We start from the raw sequence: 17,802 nt of genomic DNA, 5'->3' as shown, positions 1-17,802 counted from the left end.
TACAGGTGGTTGCTGCTACCAGGAAGAAATGTGCAATACATGTGGCTACTGCCATCGTACAAACAGGTGGCCTGAACCACTGTGCAACCATGATGGTTGCTGCAAATGTGCCACACAGGTGGCTTGTGCCACTGTGCAACCTAGGTGGCTGCTGCAAATGTGCCACAGGTGGCCTGTGTCACTGTGCAACCCATGTGGCTGCTGCAACCACACTACCTAGGAGACTGACAATACAGCTGGATGCCACCGAGCAACCCAGGTGGTCAACTGTGCCACACAGGGGCTGTGAAGAACAGGAAGATATAGTAAGCGCTGTGCACTACATGTGGAAGTATACCACAGCTGAATGGAAAAACTGTGCAATTGGGCAACTGAGCTCCGAATAACCACTGGCTACCAAACTTATTTGGCTGTATTATCTCCGTAAATGAAAAATAGTGCTACCATGCAGAGTCAGAGTCCTGGTAAGCCAGATGAGTAGCTTTATGTTGAAGCACATTGTGCCCATCTAAAATTTGGAAGAACACAGGCAACAGCTGAATTCTACAGCTTTAACCAGGAGAACAAGCCAAATAGGCATCCCCAATTCAACTGAGACTCAGCATAAAACTGGTTCAGGAGCATAAAATTCCAAAAGGGAAGTTAAAGCTCAACTGAAACTAGTTAGAAACCAGGTCAGGTGAATGGCTGTTAGTCCATCATCCATCTGTTTTGGAGACGGAGAAATACTAAACATTCTAATGCTGCACAATACCCTTAAGGGGCAAATCATTTGAGAACTATGTTCATTCTATCTCCATCTGCTGGTAGATGGGAACAACCCATTTGTCTGGACTGGTTTTATAGGATGCTAAGGAAATTACAAATATATGTTGGCTACCATCAAAAGCCCTCTAGCATGTGTCATCATTGTTTATTAGCTCCAATAGGTTTCATGCTGATTCCTAGAAAATTGCTTTAAATGATTTTCTTGAATGTTTACCTTTGATTCAGTCTTCATTCGTGTGTAGAACTCCTGCCTTTTAAGTTGGTGCTTTCAATCTTCCAACTTGTAATCATAAATAAACTGAGTGGAGGAGTAGCCTAATGATTAGTGCAGTAGCCTGAGAAACAGGAAAACCAGGTTTGATTCCCATTGCAGTTTCCTGTGATTCTGGGCAAGTTACTTAATCCTCCATTTTACCAGGTAGAAATAAGTACCTGTATATAATATGTAAACTGCTTTGATTGTATCCACAGAAAAGTGGTATATCAAATCCCATCCCCTTTCCTTTCCCTTTCAGAGTTTTTAGTTCAAAGGTGAAAGTTACCACAATGTGGTATCAATTATTTGTTCTGAATCTGCATCATTACTCACTGGTAGTACATTAGCACTCATATGACAAATGTCTGTCTTTTGATGTAATGAACATAAATAGTTCATTGCCATTTTTTATTTTTCAACTACCTTGATCAAAAATTACTTTCAATCTAAAATTAGGAAACAGATAACAGATTATCAACTAGTTCAGGTGTATTTTCAGCTATCATATTTTCATAATTGCTGTCTCCACATAGTTTAAATACGTCCTATTCTCACTGCTTTCTTGGGTGTGCTGTCTGCCATTATCACAGGTAGGTCTTTTATATGGCAGCTTATCAACTAGCATAAGTACTGTGAGAATTACCTCTATTGGTCAACCAGTGCTACTTTGAACCCAGCACTGGAAGAGAAAACAGAGTGGAGATTGCTTTTGCCCCATTATCTTAGACAACAGGGAAATCCCAGGGGATCAAGGGCAAGTCATGCCTTCAGGAAGGGGGAGGGACTTCAATGAAGTGAAGACTGCATATGCTTTCAGGTGGGAGGGGTGGTAAGCATGTGCAAGAACTTAATACCAGCCTCTTTAAAAGTGTTCTCCGAAGGACTGGGCAGAATGTTAGTGAATCCTGATTCCTTGCCATACTCTTGCTACAGACAGTGTGCTCTGATCTCTGGAATGGCCCACCTATTGTGACTGTGTTGTTCAGTTTCTATGTCAACAGTTTTCTGTGTCCGGTATTGTACCTTGAGTGCTAACTTTATGCAGTCAAGGTCTAATGGCTACCAGCACTTGAGTGAACTCAAGGGGAAGGCAGCTGCTTCAGGCAGAAGTCCACATCCTCCTTATTCTGGGGCCAGGACTGTCCTGTACTATAGTTTAACTTCCCTTATCCCTGGACTTTACCCAGCTCCCCATCTGAGGCCTCTCCTAATGACAAGCATAGTCACACTTTCAATTTCAACTTGCTCATTAAATTTTTTTTTTCTGTAGCTGGCGTTTAACAAATTATCTCTGCAGGTTACATAAAATTTCTTGTCTACATTTCTCTCTTTAACTTAGCCGTTTCTGTTTTTATTTTTTTGTGAGCTTATGTCACTATTTCATCTGTAGGCAGGGAGAAAAGAAACAGTGATTGCCAGTTAGATGGGTTGGTGGAAAAAAAGACTTCCAGATGGCCCAGATGCATCAACCGTACGTAAAAAAATCTAAAACGTTAAAGAAGTTACCGAATGTAAAAAAACGAAGAATGCACGAAGGATAGGGAATGCAAATGAGCTGTTCGTTGCAGCTCACTTGCATTCACTAACCCTTTGGTAAAAACATCCATAATCGGCCCGTAAGGCATGCGCAGAGCAGCCAAGCGTTATGCTGGTTGCTCTGCACATGTCCCAAAACATCAAAACAAAACAAAAAAACCACAAAACACGTGTGTTTCAGGAGGGGGCAAAGGCGCTGGTCAGGAGCGTCCTTTATGAGCGTCCTTGCCCCCCCCCCACCCCCCGAGGTCGCCGCTGCTCCCCGCTTGCCAAAAATCCAAAGTTTAAGCTGCCTCGGCTCGCCCCTCCCTTCCTCTCTTCTCTTTTTTCCCAGTTCCACCTCCCGCTATTCTCAGCCCCGTGCCCCGCCACCCTCCCTGAAGTCATCGCCGCCGTTCCCCCCCTCTGCAGTTTCCGACGTCCCTCCTCCCTCCTGGGCCCGCCCTCGTCTGGTTACGTCAGAGGAGGGCGGGCCCAGGAGGGAGGAGGGACGTCGGAAACTGCAGAGGAGACGATCAGCTGTTCTTCCCCGTGCAGCGCCCTCACACAGAGGTGAGAGGCGCTGCACGGCCCGGTAACGAGGGGGGCACCGGTGGAGGGGGGAAACGGCGGCGACAACTTCAGGGAGGGCGGCGGGGCGGAGAATAGCGGGAGGCGGAACTGGGAAGAAAGAGAATAGAGGAAGGGAGGGGCGAGCTGGGGCAGCTTAAACTTTGGATTTCTGGCAAGCGGGGAGCAGCGGGGAGCAGCGGGGACCTCAGGCGGTGGGGGGGGGGGGGGGCAAGGACGCTCATAAAGGACGCTCCTGAGGAGTGCCTTTGCCCCATCCCGATCCTTTTTTTCCCCTTTTTTTTAAATGCAGGGGGAGCAGGGAGCAGCAGGGGCCTCGGGCGTCAATAAAGGACGCTCCTGACACCCATTTTTCCCCCTCCCGATTTTTTTTTTATTACATTTTGGCAGCTGGGCAGCTCTAACGAGAGGTACAGACCTCTCGTTAGATTTCTCGGTGTTTCGTTCGGTTTTCCTGCGTTAAACAAATCGGAAAAGGTTAGTGCATGTCATTTCAATAGGGTTTCTACACTAATTGCTCATCTGCATTCCGTTTTCGTTAGCTGCTACCATCGTCGGAAAATGGGCTTTAGTGCATGCAACAGTTTGAAAATTCTTCCTTAAAGGCTCATTTTTGGCTCGTTAAAGCTTAGTGCATCTGGCTCTAAGCGCAGAGGAGTACTCAGGGATGGATGGATAAAGAAGGCATGCAAAGATTGTAGTGGAAGGGGACTCAATGACTGGTTGTGGCCTTTGAAAATGACTTTCCCCATGCACAATTAAAGCAGAAAACATATGAAACTACTTATTGAAAGGAGAATCCAAGGGTGAGAAATTCATTAGGCAATACTTTAAAGTTAGATCATGCCCTTTCAAATCTTTCAGAATACACTACATGAATTACATGCACAGGAGCCAGTGTCTCAGGTATACTTTGAATAGTAATTCTGCTTTGCTGGACCTACCATCCATTGTTCGATGTCACCCCACTTTGTATCCAGACCATAATATTTCTAAAGAAGGAAGAGCAAAGAGTTGAGATTTATAGGATTGTATTTTACTTCAAATTAAGAAAAATTGAATATTCAACTAATCGGTGATTTTTTTTCTAAAGGCAATCTCCAGACATTCTACAGCAAATGCTCAGATGCAGAATACAAGCCACAAAAAATGCTAGATTAAAGAAATAAACAACAATTCAAACTAAATGCCAACATGTGTTATGTGGCATCGATGGAAAGTTATATCAAGCACAATCATCTTCATGCCAGGCACTGAAAAGTGAAAATCCATGCAATTTCCATTCTAACAGGTACCTCAAAACAAAATCTCTAAAGGCACCTACTTTATTTTCATTTTATAAAGGAAACATAGGAGCTCATTTTCAAAGCACTTAGACTTACAAAGTTCCATAGGTTACTATGGAGTTCATTTTCAAAAGAGAAAAACGTCCAAAAAGTGACATAAATCTGCACTTGGACGTTTTTCTCACAAAAAGTCCAAACTGGTATTTTCAAAACCAATTTTTGGATGTTTCTCTATGAAGTCCGTCAGAAGTGTGTTCAAATCACAAGGGGGTTTGTCAGGGGCGTGTTAAGGACAGGATCTGAGCGTTCCTAACACTTTGATGTTTTTCAGCCATAATGGAACAAAGCAAAAGTGCCCAGGACTAAAACATTTTGAGCTAGACCTGTTTTTATAACGAATAAGGCACAAAAGGATGCCCTAAATGACCAGAAGACCACTGGATGGAATCAGAGGTGATCCCCCAATACCCCTCCAGTGATCACTGACCCCCTCCCACCCCCACAAATGTGAATACAAATATGATTAAGCAGCCTCTATGACAGCCTCAGATGTTAGAGCCAGGTCTATTAGAGCAGCATGCAGGTCCCTGGAGTAGTGTAGTGGTCAGTGCAGTGCAATGCAGTGCACCATGGCATAGGAGACTCTGGTCCCTATCTCCCTCTACCTGTCATATCTGTGGAGAAAACTATGAGCCCTCCAAAACTCACCAGAAACCCATTGTACCCACCTACAGGTGCCCCCTTCATCCATAAGGGCTATTGTAGTGTGGTGTACAGTTGTGGACAGTGGGTTTTGGGGGGGCTTAGCAGATAAGATAAGGGAGCAACGGTGAGATGTGTACCTGGGAGCATGTTTTTGAAGTCCACTGCAGTGCCCCCTAGGGTGCCCCATTTATCTCCTGGGATGTCTGGGAGACCAGTCTACTAAAAATGCTAGCCCCTCCTACATCCCAATGGCTTGATTTCCTAGGTTTTTCACTTGAACTTTTTTTTTTTTTTAACGGATCAAAAAAACAAAACGTCCAAAGCACAAAACCTTGTTAGAAACAGTATTTTCGAAAACAAAAGATAGTCATTTTTCTTTTCTTTGAAAATAAACTTCTTTCCTATTCAAATTTTGGACATTTTTTGCAAAACGTCTAAAGTCGGACTTGGACGTCATATCGAAAATGCCCCTCCACATAACTTTGTAAGTCTAAGTGCTTTGAAAATACGCCTCATAGGTAGGTTCAGAAAATAATTCCCAAAAGCATGCAAATGCTCTTGAACAAATTTACCTCTGCTTTGAGGGAGGTGTAAGTATGTGCGTGTACTCCATGCATGTAGATGTATATTTTATAAAGAACACAAATACACTGTATGTGATCCGTCTCCCAGGATCACATACATGTAGGTTGCTGTGTGTCTATGTTTTGTGCATTTATATTGTCACTCAGTGTTAAATGGGCCATTTTCTACATGTTCCATGTGCAAAAAAATTGATCTTATTAAATTGTGCATAGGTATACATGAATAAAAGCATGTGCACTGAAAAGAGCACGTCTACTTTTATATGATCTGCACAGGCATAGTTTGTGTGGAACAGGCAAGAGTTACAATGTATAGCTACAACCAGCTTCAGAGTGTGTGTAAATTTATGCAGAAGAATTTGAATACTATTGGGGATTATTGTAGGAGCCTATTTTATAGAACAGTAGCTCTCAACCAGTGTATCAGGGCATACTGGTTTGTCCCAACGAGATGGGAGTATGTCACAAAAGACTTGGTATGGGCACCAAGCCTGTGCTTTCCTTAATTTGTGACATTTATATCACACATTATCCCAAACAAGCTTGAGTTCAATGTGTTTTACAATGAACAGTAAGGATGCGTAACAGGGATTAATGCTTAATAAAGAGAATAGTCTGCTTAGAAGAACCCAATTATCCAGTATAGTGAAAGCTACATACCTGTAGAGGGTATTCTCTGAGGACAGCAGGCTGATTGTTCTCAGATGTGGGTGATGTCCATCGGCTGCCCCAGATCGGAGATCTTCCTAGCAACAAACGTTTGCGAGCCCTCATGCGCGACCGACTTCCCGCCCGCACGAGAGTGTGTTCCTCAGTCCAGTAGAATCGCAAGACAAGGGAAGAGACAACTCCAAAGGGGAGGTGGGCGGGTTGGTAAAAACAATCAGCCTGCTGTCCTCGGAGAATACCTTCTACAGGTATGTAGCATTCGCTTTCTCCGAGGACAAGCAGGCTGCTTGTTCTCACATGTGGGGTATCCCTAGCCCCCAGGCTCACTCAAAACAACAAACAGGGTCAATTGGGCCTCGCAACGACGAGGACATAACAGAGATTGACCTAAAACTTATCCAACTAACTGAGAGTGCAGCCTGGAACAGAATAAAAAAGGGCCTAGGGGGTGGAGTTGGATTCTAAACCCCAAACAGATTCTGCAGCACCGACTGCCCGAACCGACTGTCGCGTCGGGTATCCTGCTGAAGGCAGTAATGAGATGTGAATGTGTGGACAGATGAACCCATCGCAGCCTTGCATAACTCTTCAGTGGTGGCTGACTTCAAGTGGGCCACTGACGCTGCCATGGCTCTAACACTATGAGCCGTGACATGACCCTCAAGAGTCAGCCCAGCCTGGACATAAGTGTAGGAAATGCAATCTGCTAGCCAATTGGATATGGTGCGTTTCCCGACAGCCACTCCTCTTCTGTTGGGATCAAAAGAAACAAACAATTGGGTGGACTGTCTGTGGGACTTTGTCCGCTCCAGGTAGAAGGCCAATGCTCGCTTGCAGTCCAATGTGTGCAGCTGACGTTCAGCAGGGCTGGTATGAGGACGGGGAAAGAATGTTGGCAAGACAATTGACTGGTTCAGATGGAACTCCGACACCACCTTTGGCAAGAAGTTAGGGTGAGTGCGCAGGACTACTCTGTTATGATGAAATTTGGTGTAAGGGGCCTGGGCTACCAGGGCCTGAAGCTCACTGACTCTACGAGCTGAAGTAACTGCCACCAAGAAAATGACCTTCCAGGTCAAGTACTTCAGATGGCAGGAGTTCAGTGTCTCAAAAGGAGGTTTCATCAGCTGGGTGAGAATGACATTGAGATCCCATGACACTGTAGGAGGTTTGATGGGAGGCTTTGACAAAAGCAAGCCTCTCATGAAGCGAACAACTAAAGGCTGCCCCGAGATCGGCTTACCTTCCACACGGTAATGGTATGCACTAATCGCACTAAGATGAACCCTTACAGAGTTGGTCTGAAGATCAGACTCAGACAAGTGCAGAAGGTATTCAAGCAGGGTCTGTGTAGGACACAAGCGAGAATCTAGGACCTTGCTGTCACACCAGACGGCAAACCTCTGCCATAGAAAAGAGTAACTCTTCTTAGTGGAATCTTTCCTGGAAACAAGCAAGACACGGGAGACACCCTCGGAGAGACCCAAGGAAGCAAAATCTACGCCCTCAACACCCAGGCTGTGAGAGCCAGGGGCTGGAGGTTGGGATGCAGAAGCGCCCCCTCGTTCTGAGTAATGAGGGTCGGAAAACACTCCAATCTCCACGGTTCTTCGGAGGACAACTCCAGAAGAAGAGGGAACCATATCTGACGCGGCTAAAAGGAAGCGATCAGAATCATGGTGCTTCAATCTTGCTTGAGTTTCAGCAAAGTCTTCCCCACCAAAGGTATGGGAGGACAAGCATACAGGAGGCCTTCCCCCCAATCCAGGAGAAAGGCATCCGACGCTAGCCTGCCATGGGCCTGAAGTCTGGAACAGAACTGAGGGACTTTGTGGTTGACTTGAGTGGAAAAGAGATCCACCAAGGGGTGCCCCACAATTGGAAGATCTTGCGTAACACTCTGGAATTGAGCGAACACTCGTGAGATTGCATTATCCTGCTGATCCTGTCGGCCAGACTGTTGTTTACGCCTGCCAGATACATGGCCTGAAGAAACATGCCGTACCGGCGAGCCCAAAGCCACATTCTGACAGCCCCCTGACACAGGGGGCGAGATCCAGTGCCCCCCTGCTTGTTGATGTAATACATGGCAACCTGATTGTCTGCCTGAATTTGAATAATTTGGTGGAACAGCCGATCCCTAAAAGCCTTTAGAGCATTCCAGACCGCTCGCAACTCCGGGAGATTGATCTGCAAACCTTGTTCCTGGAGGGACCAACTCCCTTGGGTGTGAAGCCCATCGACATGAGCTTCCCACCCCAGGAGAGACGCATCCGTAGTCAGCACTTTTTGTGGCTGAGGAATTTGGAAGGGACGTCCCAGAGTCAAATGGACTGAATTGTCCACCAATGCAATGCAGGGATTGGAGAAAACTCGTGGACAGCAGGACTACGTCCTCTAGGTCCCCAGCAGCTTGGTACCACTGAGAAGCTAGGGCCTATTGAGCTGATCTCATGTGAAGGCGGGCCATGGGAGTCACATGAACTGTGGAGGCCATGTGGCCGAGCAATCTCAACATCTGCTGAGCCATGATCTGCTGCGACGCCCGCACCCAGGAAACGAGAGACAGGAGATTGTTGGCCCTCTTTTCGGGAAGGTAGGCACGAGCTGTCTGAGAGTCCAGCAGAGCTCCTATGAAATCTAGTTTCTGTACTGGAAGAAGATGGGACTTTGGATAATTGATCACAAACCCTAGTAGCTCCAGGAGTCGAATAGTCATCTGCATGGACCGTAGAGCTCCTGCCTCGGAGGTGTTCTTCACTAGCCAATCGTCGAGATAAGGGAACACGTGCACTCCCAGTCTGCGTAGGGACGCCGCTACGGCAGCCAGGCATTTTGTAAACACCCTGTGCACAGAGGCGAGACCAAAGGGTAGCACACAATACTGAAAATGCCGTGTTCCCAGACAGAATTGAAGATACTGTCTATGAGCTGGCAGTATCGGGATGTGAGTGTAAGCGTCCTTTAAGTCCAGAAAGCATAGCCAATCTTTGCCTGAATCATGGGAAGAAGGGTGCCCAGGGAAAGCATCCTGAACTTTTCTCGGACCAGAAATTTGTTCAGGGCCCTTAGGTCTAGGATGGGACGCATCCCCCTTATTTTCTTTTCCACAAGGAAGTACCTGGAATAGAATCCCAACCCTTCCTGCCCCGGTGGCACGGGCTCGACCGCATTGGCGCTGAGAAGGGCGGAGAGTTCCTCTGCAAGTACCTGCTTGTGGCAGAAGCTGAAGGACTGAGCTCCCGGTGGACAATTTGGAGGTTTTGAGATCAAATTGAGGGAGTATCCCAGCCGGACTATTTGGAGAACCCACTGGTCAGAGGTAATGAGAGGCCACCTCCGGCACGGACACTATGACTTCGGCTATGCTCTCCTGGAGCTAGTCAAAAGCTTGTCCCTTGCTTTTGTTGGGGAGCTGCCGGGGCCTGTTGAGGCGCACGCTGTTGACGGGAACGAGCGCACTGGGGTTTAGCCCGAGCAGCAGGCTGGCGAGAGGGAGGATTGTACCTACGCTTATTAGAAGAATAGAGAACAGTCCTCCTTCCCCCATAAAAACGTCTACCAGTTGAGGTAGATGCTGAAGGCGCCCGGTGGGAGAATTTGTCGAAAGTGGTGTCCCGCTGGTGGAGTTGCTCTACCACCTGTTTGACCTTTTCTCTAAAAATATTATCCCCCCGGCAAGGAGCTGCTGGAATCTGTTCTCCAGGTCGGAGGCATGCAACCATTAGAGTCTGCGCATCACCACACCTTGAGCAGCAGCCCTGCACGCGACATCAAAAGAATTGTAAACATCCCTGGCCAGGAATTTACAACACGCCTTCAGCTGCCTGACCACCTCCTGAAAAGGCTTGGCCAGCTCAGAAGGGAACTTGTCCACCAAGTCCGCCAACTGCTGCACATTGTGCCGCATATGAATGCTCGTATAGAGCTGGTATTACTGGATTTTGGAAATGAGCATTGCAGAATGGTAGGCCTTCCACCCAAAAGAATCCAAGGTTCTAGAGTCACGGCCCGGGGGCGCCGAAGCGTATTCCCTAGAACTCTTGACCTTCTTAAGGGCCAGATTCACCACACCAGAGTCATGGGGCAACTGGGTCCTCATTAACTCTGGATCCCCATGGATCCGATACTGGGATTCAATTTTCTTGGGAATGTGAGGATTAGATAACGGCTTTGCTCAGTTCGCCAGCAATTTCTGTTTGAGGACATGATGAATGGGTACAGAGGACGATTCCTTAGGTGGCAAAGGATAGTCCAAAAGCTCAAACATCTTAGCCCTTGGCTCATCCTCCATAACCACAGGGAAGGGAATGGCCGTAGACGTTTCCCGGACAAAGGCCGTGAAAGACAGACTCTCGGGAGGAGAAAACTGCCTTTCGGGAGAGGAAGTAGGATCAGAGGGGAGACCACAAGACTTCTCATCAGAGAAATATCTCTTGTCCACCTCTGCTTCCCACGAGGCCTCACCATCGGTATCGGACACCAGTTCGTGAACTTCAGTCCGAAGCCAGGCCTGTCTCAACTCCGTGGAAACTTGGCCACGGTGGGTACGCCGAGAGGAAGACTCCCGCACCGGCGGCGATGAAGCTCCCTCCATCGATGTCAGTGGGGAGTCAGCCTTGGAGGCTGCCAAGGCAAGCGGTACCGGGACCGGAGACCTCACCACGGGCGGGGAGCCAGCCGCTACCTCACTCAACGGCACCGGCGGCGCAAGCACCCCCGGTACCGGAAGCGGACGGGCGTAGCAGCTCTTCCAGGATCTGTGGAAGGATGGCCCGGAGACTCTCGTTCAGAGCAGCTGTCGAGGAAGGCAGTGGGGCCGGTACCGGTGACAAGCTCAGAATCTCCCTGGTGCGCGGAGGCGGTACCGGGCTGTCCAAAGCAGAGTGCATCGACACCTCTTGTATGGAGGGTGAGCGGTCCTCCCAGTGTCGACGCTTAGCGGGTGCCAAATCCTTCGGCGTCCCGGAGCTCTCGGTACCGTGACGGGAAGGCAACCGATGATGATGCTTCTTTGCCTTCGCACGAAGCACGTCACCGGAACCTCCCGGTACCGAAGAGGAGGATGTTGAATCCAAATGCCTCCTCGGGGCTGGGTCCGAAACAGGGTGATCCCGGGGGGTCTGTACCGCAGGAGCCCTCGAGGCAGGCGGAGACCTACTTGAGGGCTCACCGCTACCAGCAGAGGAATGGACAGCCCTCACCTGCGCTCCCGATGACGATGCACCCTCCGACAACACTGATACCTCCAATGACCTCGGTACCGCGGGCGTCAAAGTACCGGACGAGGTTCCTAACAAAAGGTTCCACTGAGCCAATCTTGCTGCCTGGGTCCTCTTCTTCAACAGAAGACAGAGAGTGCAGGCCTGGGGATGATGGCCAGCCCCCAGACACTGAAGACACGAAACGTGCCTATCAGTGAGCGAAATCGTCCGGCTGCACCGCGTGCACTTCTTGAAGCCGCTGGCAGGCTTCGATGACATGGGCGGAAAAATCATGCCGGCAAAATCAAAACTCGCGATGATGCCAACAAGAGAGCACCAAAAACAGGGAAAAACCCGTACGGGCGGCCGAAAAGGCCGCTTCCGATGAACGAAAGAAAACTTAACAGGAAAAACTAAAGAATAAAGGAAAAGTTTTAATTTTTTTTTAACAAGAACACGAACGGAGAACTTCCGAACACTTTCTGAAAGGAAAAAAGCGGCGAAAAACACGCGAGGGGTCTCTTTGAGGCACAGAACGACCATAAACAGCCGTCTTGAGCCGCGGAAAATAGAAAACTGAGGAACACGCTCTCGTGCGGGCGGGAAGTCGGTCGTGCATGCGCACACGAGGGCTTGCAAATGTTTGTTGCTAGGATGATCTCCGATCTGGGGCTGCCAATGGACGTCACCCACATGTGAGAACAAGCAGCCTGCTTGTCCTCGGAGAATGTAGGTGTACTAAGATAACTATGTAGATTCAACATTAGAAAGCTGGTATGAATGAGAAGTTACACATGAAACATCAAGAAGACTAATGATGATAACCATTTCAGGGGACAATTATTTGCTTGAAATGTGGTTGTTCTTTGTGAGGGTTTGCTTGAAGATGATGATTTTAGGATCTTGCAGAATCTGGTGTACTCCTGAATACTTCTTATTTTGGATGGTAAAGAGTTACACCATTTGGTACCTAGGTATGTGAAGTTTGCAGAGTGAACTGTTTTATATATCATTTTTTTACAGTTTGGAAAATGTAGTCTAAAATAATCTCCTGCCTCAAGTTTAGCATTTTGTTGAGATAGTTTATTAATGGCAGCATATAGTCTGGGAATGTGCCATTCAAGATTTTAAAGACAAAGGCACATAATTTTGAAAGTGATTCTCACTTTGATGGGATGCCAGTGTAATCTGATTAATAAAGGGGAGGCACTTTCAAAACGAGAGATTTTGCATATAAACCTGACTGCATTGTTTTGAGCTGTTAGCCATTTGAAGTTTTTTTTAGCAAGTGCTCCTTACAGCCAGCATATATAGCTTTGAAATAATTAAATTTGGAAAAGGTTAATGATTGTACCACTAATTTGAAAATTTCTGATGAGAAATAGGGTCTGATTTTTTTCAGCTTCCAGAGAGACCTGAAAGACTTTGTGAATCAAAGGTTAAATGTCAATATTTATGCCTAGAATTTTCTGAGTGCTGTCAATGGGGAATGATGTGTTATCTATTGTGAAATTCTTGTAGTCGGTTTGGTCAAATGGATTGGTGATGACCATGAATTTAGTTGTGTCTTTATTTAGTTTTAGTTTGAATTCTGAGGCCCACATTTCCATCAAGCTTAACTATTACTACTACTATTTAACATTTCTAAAGTGCTGCCAGGGTTACGCAGCGCTGTACAATTTAACAAAGAAGGAGCTTACAATCTAAAGGACAAAAATGCAGTCAATCAAATTGGGGCAATCTGGATTTCCTGGATAGAGGTCCAATGGTTAGGTGCCGAAAGCGACATTGAAGAGGTGGGCTTTAAGCAAGGATTTGAAGATGGGCAGGGAGGGGGCTTGGCGTATGGGCTCAGGGAGTTTATTCGAAGCATAGGGTGAGGCGAGGCAGAAAGGGCGGAGCCTGGAGTTGGCGGTGGTGGAGAAGGGTACTGAGAGGAGGGATTTGTCCTGTGAGTGGAGGTTACGGGTAGGAGCGTAGGGGGAGATGAGGGTAGAGAGGTAATGGGGGGCTGCAGATTGAGTGCATTTGTAGGTTAGTAGGAGAAGCTTGAACTGTATGCGGTACCTGATCGGAAGCCAGTGAAGTGACTTGAAGAGAGGGGTGATATGAGTAAATCGGTCTAGGCGGAAGATAAGACAGGCAGCAGAGTTCTGAACGAATTGAAGGGGGGATAGATGGTTAAGAGGGAGGCCAGTGAGGAGTAGGTTGCAGTTTTCAAGGCGAGAGGTGATGAGAGAGAGGAAGAGAGTTCGGGTGGTGTGCTCGGAGAGGAAGGGGCAAAGGGGCGAGTTTAAGCCAAGTTTTGCCTTTTGTAAAATATCTTGGATGTTCTTTTTAAAGAAGATAGACAGATAGATAGATACAGTAACATTGTGAACCCCGCTGTCTCTAATTTGTTTCCTAGAGGTGACATCATTACATTGAATAATATGGGTGATAATGGAGAGCCCTGTGGAACGCCACTGTCCGGTGACCAAGGTGGGGATAATGCTCCCTTCATTTTCACTCTGTAAGATCTCAATTGCAGGTATTCTTGGAATCATTTATGGACTGTGCCCATAGGCGCCCGGTATAAGAGTCTTGGGGAGGCTAAGCCTCCCCAGCCCCAACCATGACGACTTCTACCTTCCTCCTATTGCTAACTCTGACTGCCACTGCTGCCGGATTAGAAGTACGACGTCGACGAGTAATAGTAAAAGAGAGCCGCGGGGTCACACTCGCATCCTGCAGTCACGCATCTGATGACTTTGCCAGCCTCTCCCTCTCCCGAACGTCATTTCCTCTCCCAGCGACTGAGAGCAGCAGAGTCAGAAGACGTGCCTGCAGCAGCCACTGAAGTTCCGGTAGAGGGAAGAGGAAATACAAGCAGAGAAAGAGAGAGAGAGAAGGGGAGAGACTCAAATAGTTTTGTTTCCTTGTGAATTTCTATCTGTAACGAGTACCAAGCACTGACTGTGAGACGGTAATAATTACGGTATTGATAAATCTGATTTGATATATTGTTGAAGCTCTCCATAAAAATCGTGACTTATGAAATGATTGGGAAGCATCGGTGTAGTTTGCCTGCTTGGTGTGTGGAAGGGGGAGAGGGGGCAAAGGGTAAGGAAGCCTATTTTGTTATGGCATTCCTTTCCTTTATTTTGTTAATTTATCTTCTAAACAGTAAAACTTGTAGGCGAACCCTTTCACATGCAGCGTGATTCACTAAAACTTGTTTCTGAAGTACTGGGAGCAGAGAATGGAAATTCACCTCACCAGCTTTCCAGAAAGCATTTTCTTCTTGTTTGAATCTTTTTAACTGATTCCTAAATTGTGGAACAATAAAATCCTGCCAGAAAACATTTTTTAATTTTTATTTACATGTGTATTTAAAAGAAAATGTTTTCTGGCAGGATTTTATTGTTCCATAGTTTAGGAATCAGTTAAAAAGATTCAAACAAGAAGAAAATGCTTTCTGGAAAGCTGATGAGGTGAATTTCCATTCTCTGCTCCCAGTACTTCCCAAAGAGTTTTAGTGAATCACGCTGCATGTGAAAGGGTTCGCCTACAAGTTTTACTGTGTAGAAAATAAATTAATCTTTGTTCAGTGGTAGCTTTTGAAATATTATAGTAACAAATTTTCAGATACTGGCAGTATACAATGTTTTGATTTATGGCTTTAAGTATTAAATTTAAATATTTACATATGCAAAGTGAGCAAGCATCTTTAACAGTTGCGCCTTGCAAGACACAACAAGAACCTATTACAAAACAAATTACTTTTTGTATAAGTTTATAGAGTTTTAGATAAACAAGTTCTCCTCTTATGTCATTTAGAATTATAATGAGTAGCAAGAGTGCGGTATTACTAATCAATGCCAATACATATATATAAAAACAAAGAAATTATTTATTCAAACCAAGATGAAAACAGTACCCGACATTTGAATAAATAATTTCTTTTTTTTATATATGTGTATCGGTCTACTTCTTATAATAGATTTTTATATAGCAAGTAGACTGTTGCCTTTTTTTGTTTTCTTTTTACTAATCAATGCTTACTTACATTACACTACATTTTCTTCATTTTATCTAAAATATCATCCAATCCACACTGTACACTATCGTAATAGCCTAGAGTAGTGGATGTAAAAAAAAAAAAAGGTTGTGATTGTGGTTAGTATATGCTTTGAACAACCACTTTATTCTTTGACATATGATACATATCTAATATCTAAATATAATAAAAGGTATTAACTGTAACTATTTTATTTTTACTTATTTTTTTCTGTGTTGTCAGACAATTATGGATGTAAGCTCCACCCCTGGCTCCACCCCTAATCCCGCCCCCTTTAGCCTCCCCAAACAGTTGGGCCACCGACCGCCTATGACTGTGCCACATACGCCAAAGTGGTCTAGTAGATTTAGCAGGATATTATGATGCACTAGAAATGTCAAACTGTATTATCAAGATCTTGTAATCTATGCTAATTTCTTTCCTGAAAGTAGATACTACAGTAATAAGAACTGTTTCGGTGCTATAGCATGGTCAAAAATTCCAATTGGGATTTGTGTAGGAGGGAGAAATGTGAGAGAGAGTCTATAATTTGTGCAGCAACTATACCTTCCATCACCTTTGTCATTAAAGAAATGGAGGCTATTGGCCTATAGTTTGTTACATCGGCTATGGTGATTGAATTGTTTTTTTTGTATAGGAGTTAGGATGATAGAACCTTTATTTTCAGGAAAATTGCCGTAAAATAATAGTAAGGAGATATGCTTCTGGAGCATGTCAATGAATATGCTAGGAGCCTCTTTCATGAAATGACTAGGACAGAAGTCCAGAATACAATGTGAGGTTGAGTATTTTAGGAGGTAATGTTGTGTCGTGGGTTGGTGGTTGGAAGGAAGACCAGATTCTGTTGGTGATTATTCCTATATGTGTATCTGACTGTTTGCCATAAGCATCTTGGTGACTGAAATTTAATTTGAGTACCCCTTTCCCTGATCTTAACTATATTTTGTTCAAGAAAAGTGGCCAATTGTTCTGCTGTTGGTGGGGACTCTGTGGTTGAGATTATTCTTTTGTGGATAATAATCTATTTATCAGGTTCATAAGTTTACTGGTATTAAGGTAGTTGCTACCATTATTATGTTGAAGTGTTGGGTTTTTGCAATTTTGATCTCATTTTTATATTTTTTTATGCAGATTTCCATATTGATTTGTTTTCATTTGACTTGTTTTTAGACCATTTCCTTTCCAGCCTTCTGCATTTCCTTTTCAGGAGGATTGAGTGATTAAACCATGGTGATGTTTTCAGGATCGGTTTTGATGCAAGTTTAAGAGGTGCTATGTTATTTAAGACTCTTTCGCAAATGTCATCCCGTCTAATCATGAAGCTGTTACTGTCTGCTGGAGAAAGTGCAGGATTATTTAAGACATTAGCCCAAAAGGTTGTGGTGTCTATTTTTTCCCAAGTTTTGTAAGGAGTAATATTATTTCTATTTTTCATTGAATTGGTATTTTCCCTCCAATAGAGGGAGAACTCAAGTTTACTGTGATCCAGCAGCCATGAAGTCTGTGTCCAGGTATGATTGCTAAGAAAAAAGTTGTTATTATCCATGAATATGTAAGCTAATAGGTCAACTACGTGACCTTTGTTGTGAGAGGGAGGGCTGAATGGTTGTGTAAAATGCCAATAATCTAAAACGTCGAGTAGACTTTTTGTATTAATGTCATGATTATCTAAGTGTAAATTAATGTCCCCTATTAGTAGGACATTATTAAATTTGGGGCAAATGTTAGACACAAATTCTGTGAAACATTTTCTGATATTTGCCACTTCCCTGGTGGGCGGTAGAAGAGAATAATGCAAATAGGATCAGATAATGTCATCTTTAATTTTACATGTAATTGTTTCAAGAGTAGGGGAGTTATTATGAGATATCTGTTCAACTTTAAAAAATAATTTATATAATATGGCAATTCCTCCTCCTTTTCTTTCCCTTTTCTAGCTTGGTGAAGAATTTTGTAACCTGGGGGAAATAGGTCAATTAGCGCTGGATCAACTTGTGCATGTAGGCAGGTTTCAGTAACCAATAGAAGACCTAGTTGCTCTTCTTCTAGCCATTCTTTGATTATCTGTGTTTTGTTTATTGCAAATCTGGCATTAACATATCCAATCGGGACTAGTGTAAATGAGAGTGGATTGTCATTATTGCATTTAATATTTATAATGTAA

At 45.0% G+C, this 17,802-nt stretch overlaps 1 protein-coding gene across 14 annotated transcripts in view; it reads right to left on the bottom strand.

Annotated features, from left to right (window-relative positions):
• The window catches only part of LRRFIP1 (LRR binding FLII interacting protein 1), a 997,950-nt gene that overhangs the window by 793,620 nt on the left and 186,528 nt on the right, over positions 1–17,802 (bottom strand). For 11 of the 14 annotated variants that reach the window (XR_003942957.1, XR_003942958.1, XM_030210921.1 and 8 more), the window contains one exon: positions 4,075–4,122. The exons of the other annotated variants lie outside the window; for them this stretch is intronic. Coding sequence is in view for 9 of the 11 variants with exons in the window: in XM_030210921.1 (XP_030066781.1) it covers positions 4,075–4,122 (48 nt within the window). In the remaining 2 variants the exon portion in view is untranslated. The remainder of the gene's footprint in view (positions 1–4,074; positions 4,123–17,802) is intronic. 14 annotated transcript variants of the gene reach the window in all.

Source organism: Microcaecilia unicolor, chromosome 7, assembly GCF_901765095.1.
Source record: "Microcaecilia unicolor chromosome 7, aMicUni1.1, whole genome shotgun sequence".
In the NCBI taxonomy this organism is placed as follows: domain Eukaryota; kingdom Metazoa; phylum Chordata; class Amphibia; order Gymnophiona; family Siphonopidae; genus Microcaecilia; species Microcaecilia unicolor.
This window is presented reverse-complemented; position numbering and strand designations above follow the sequence as displayed.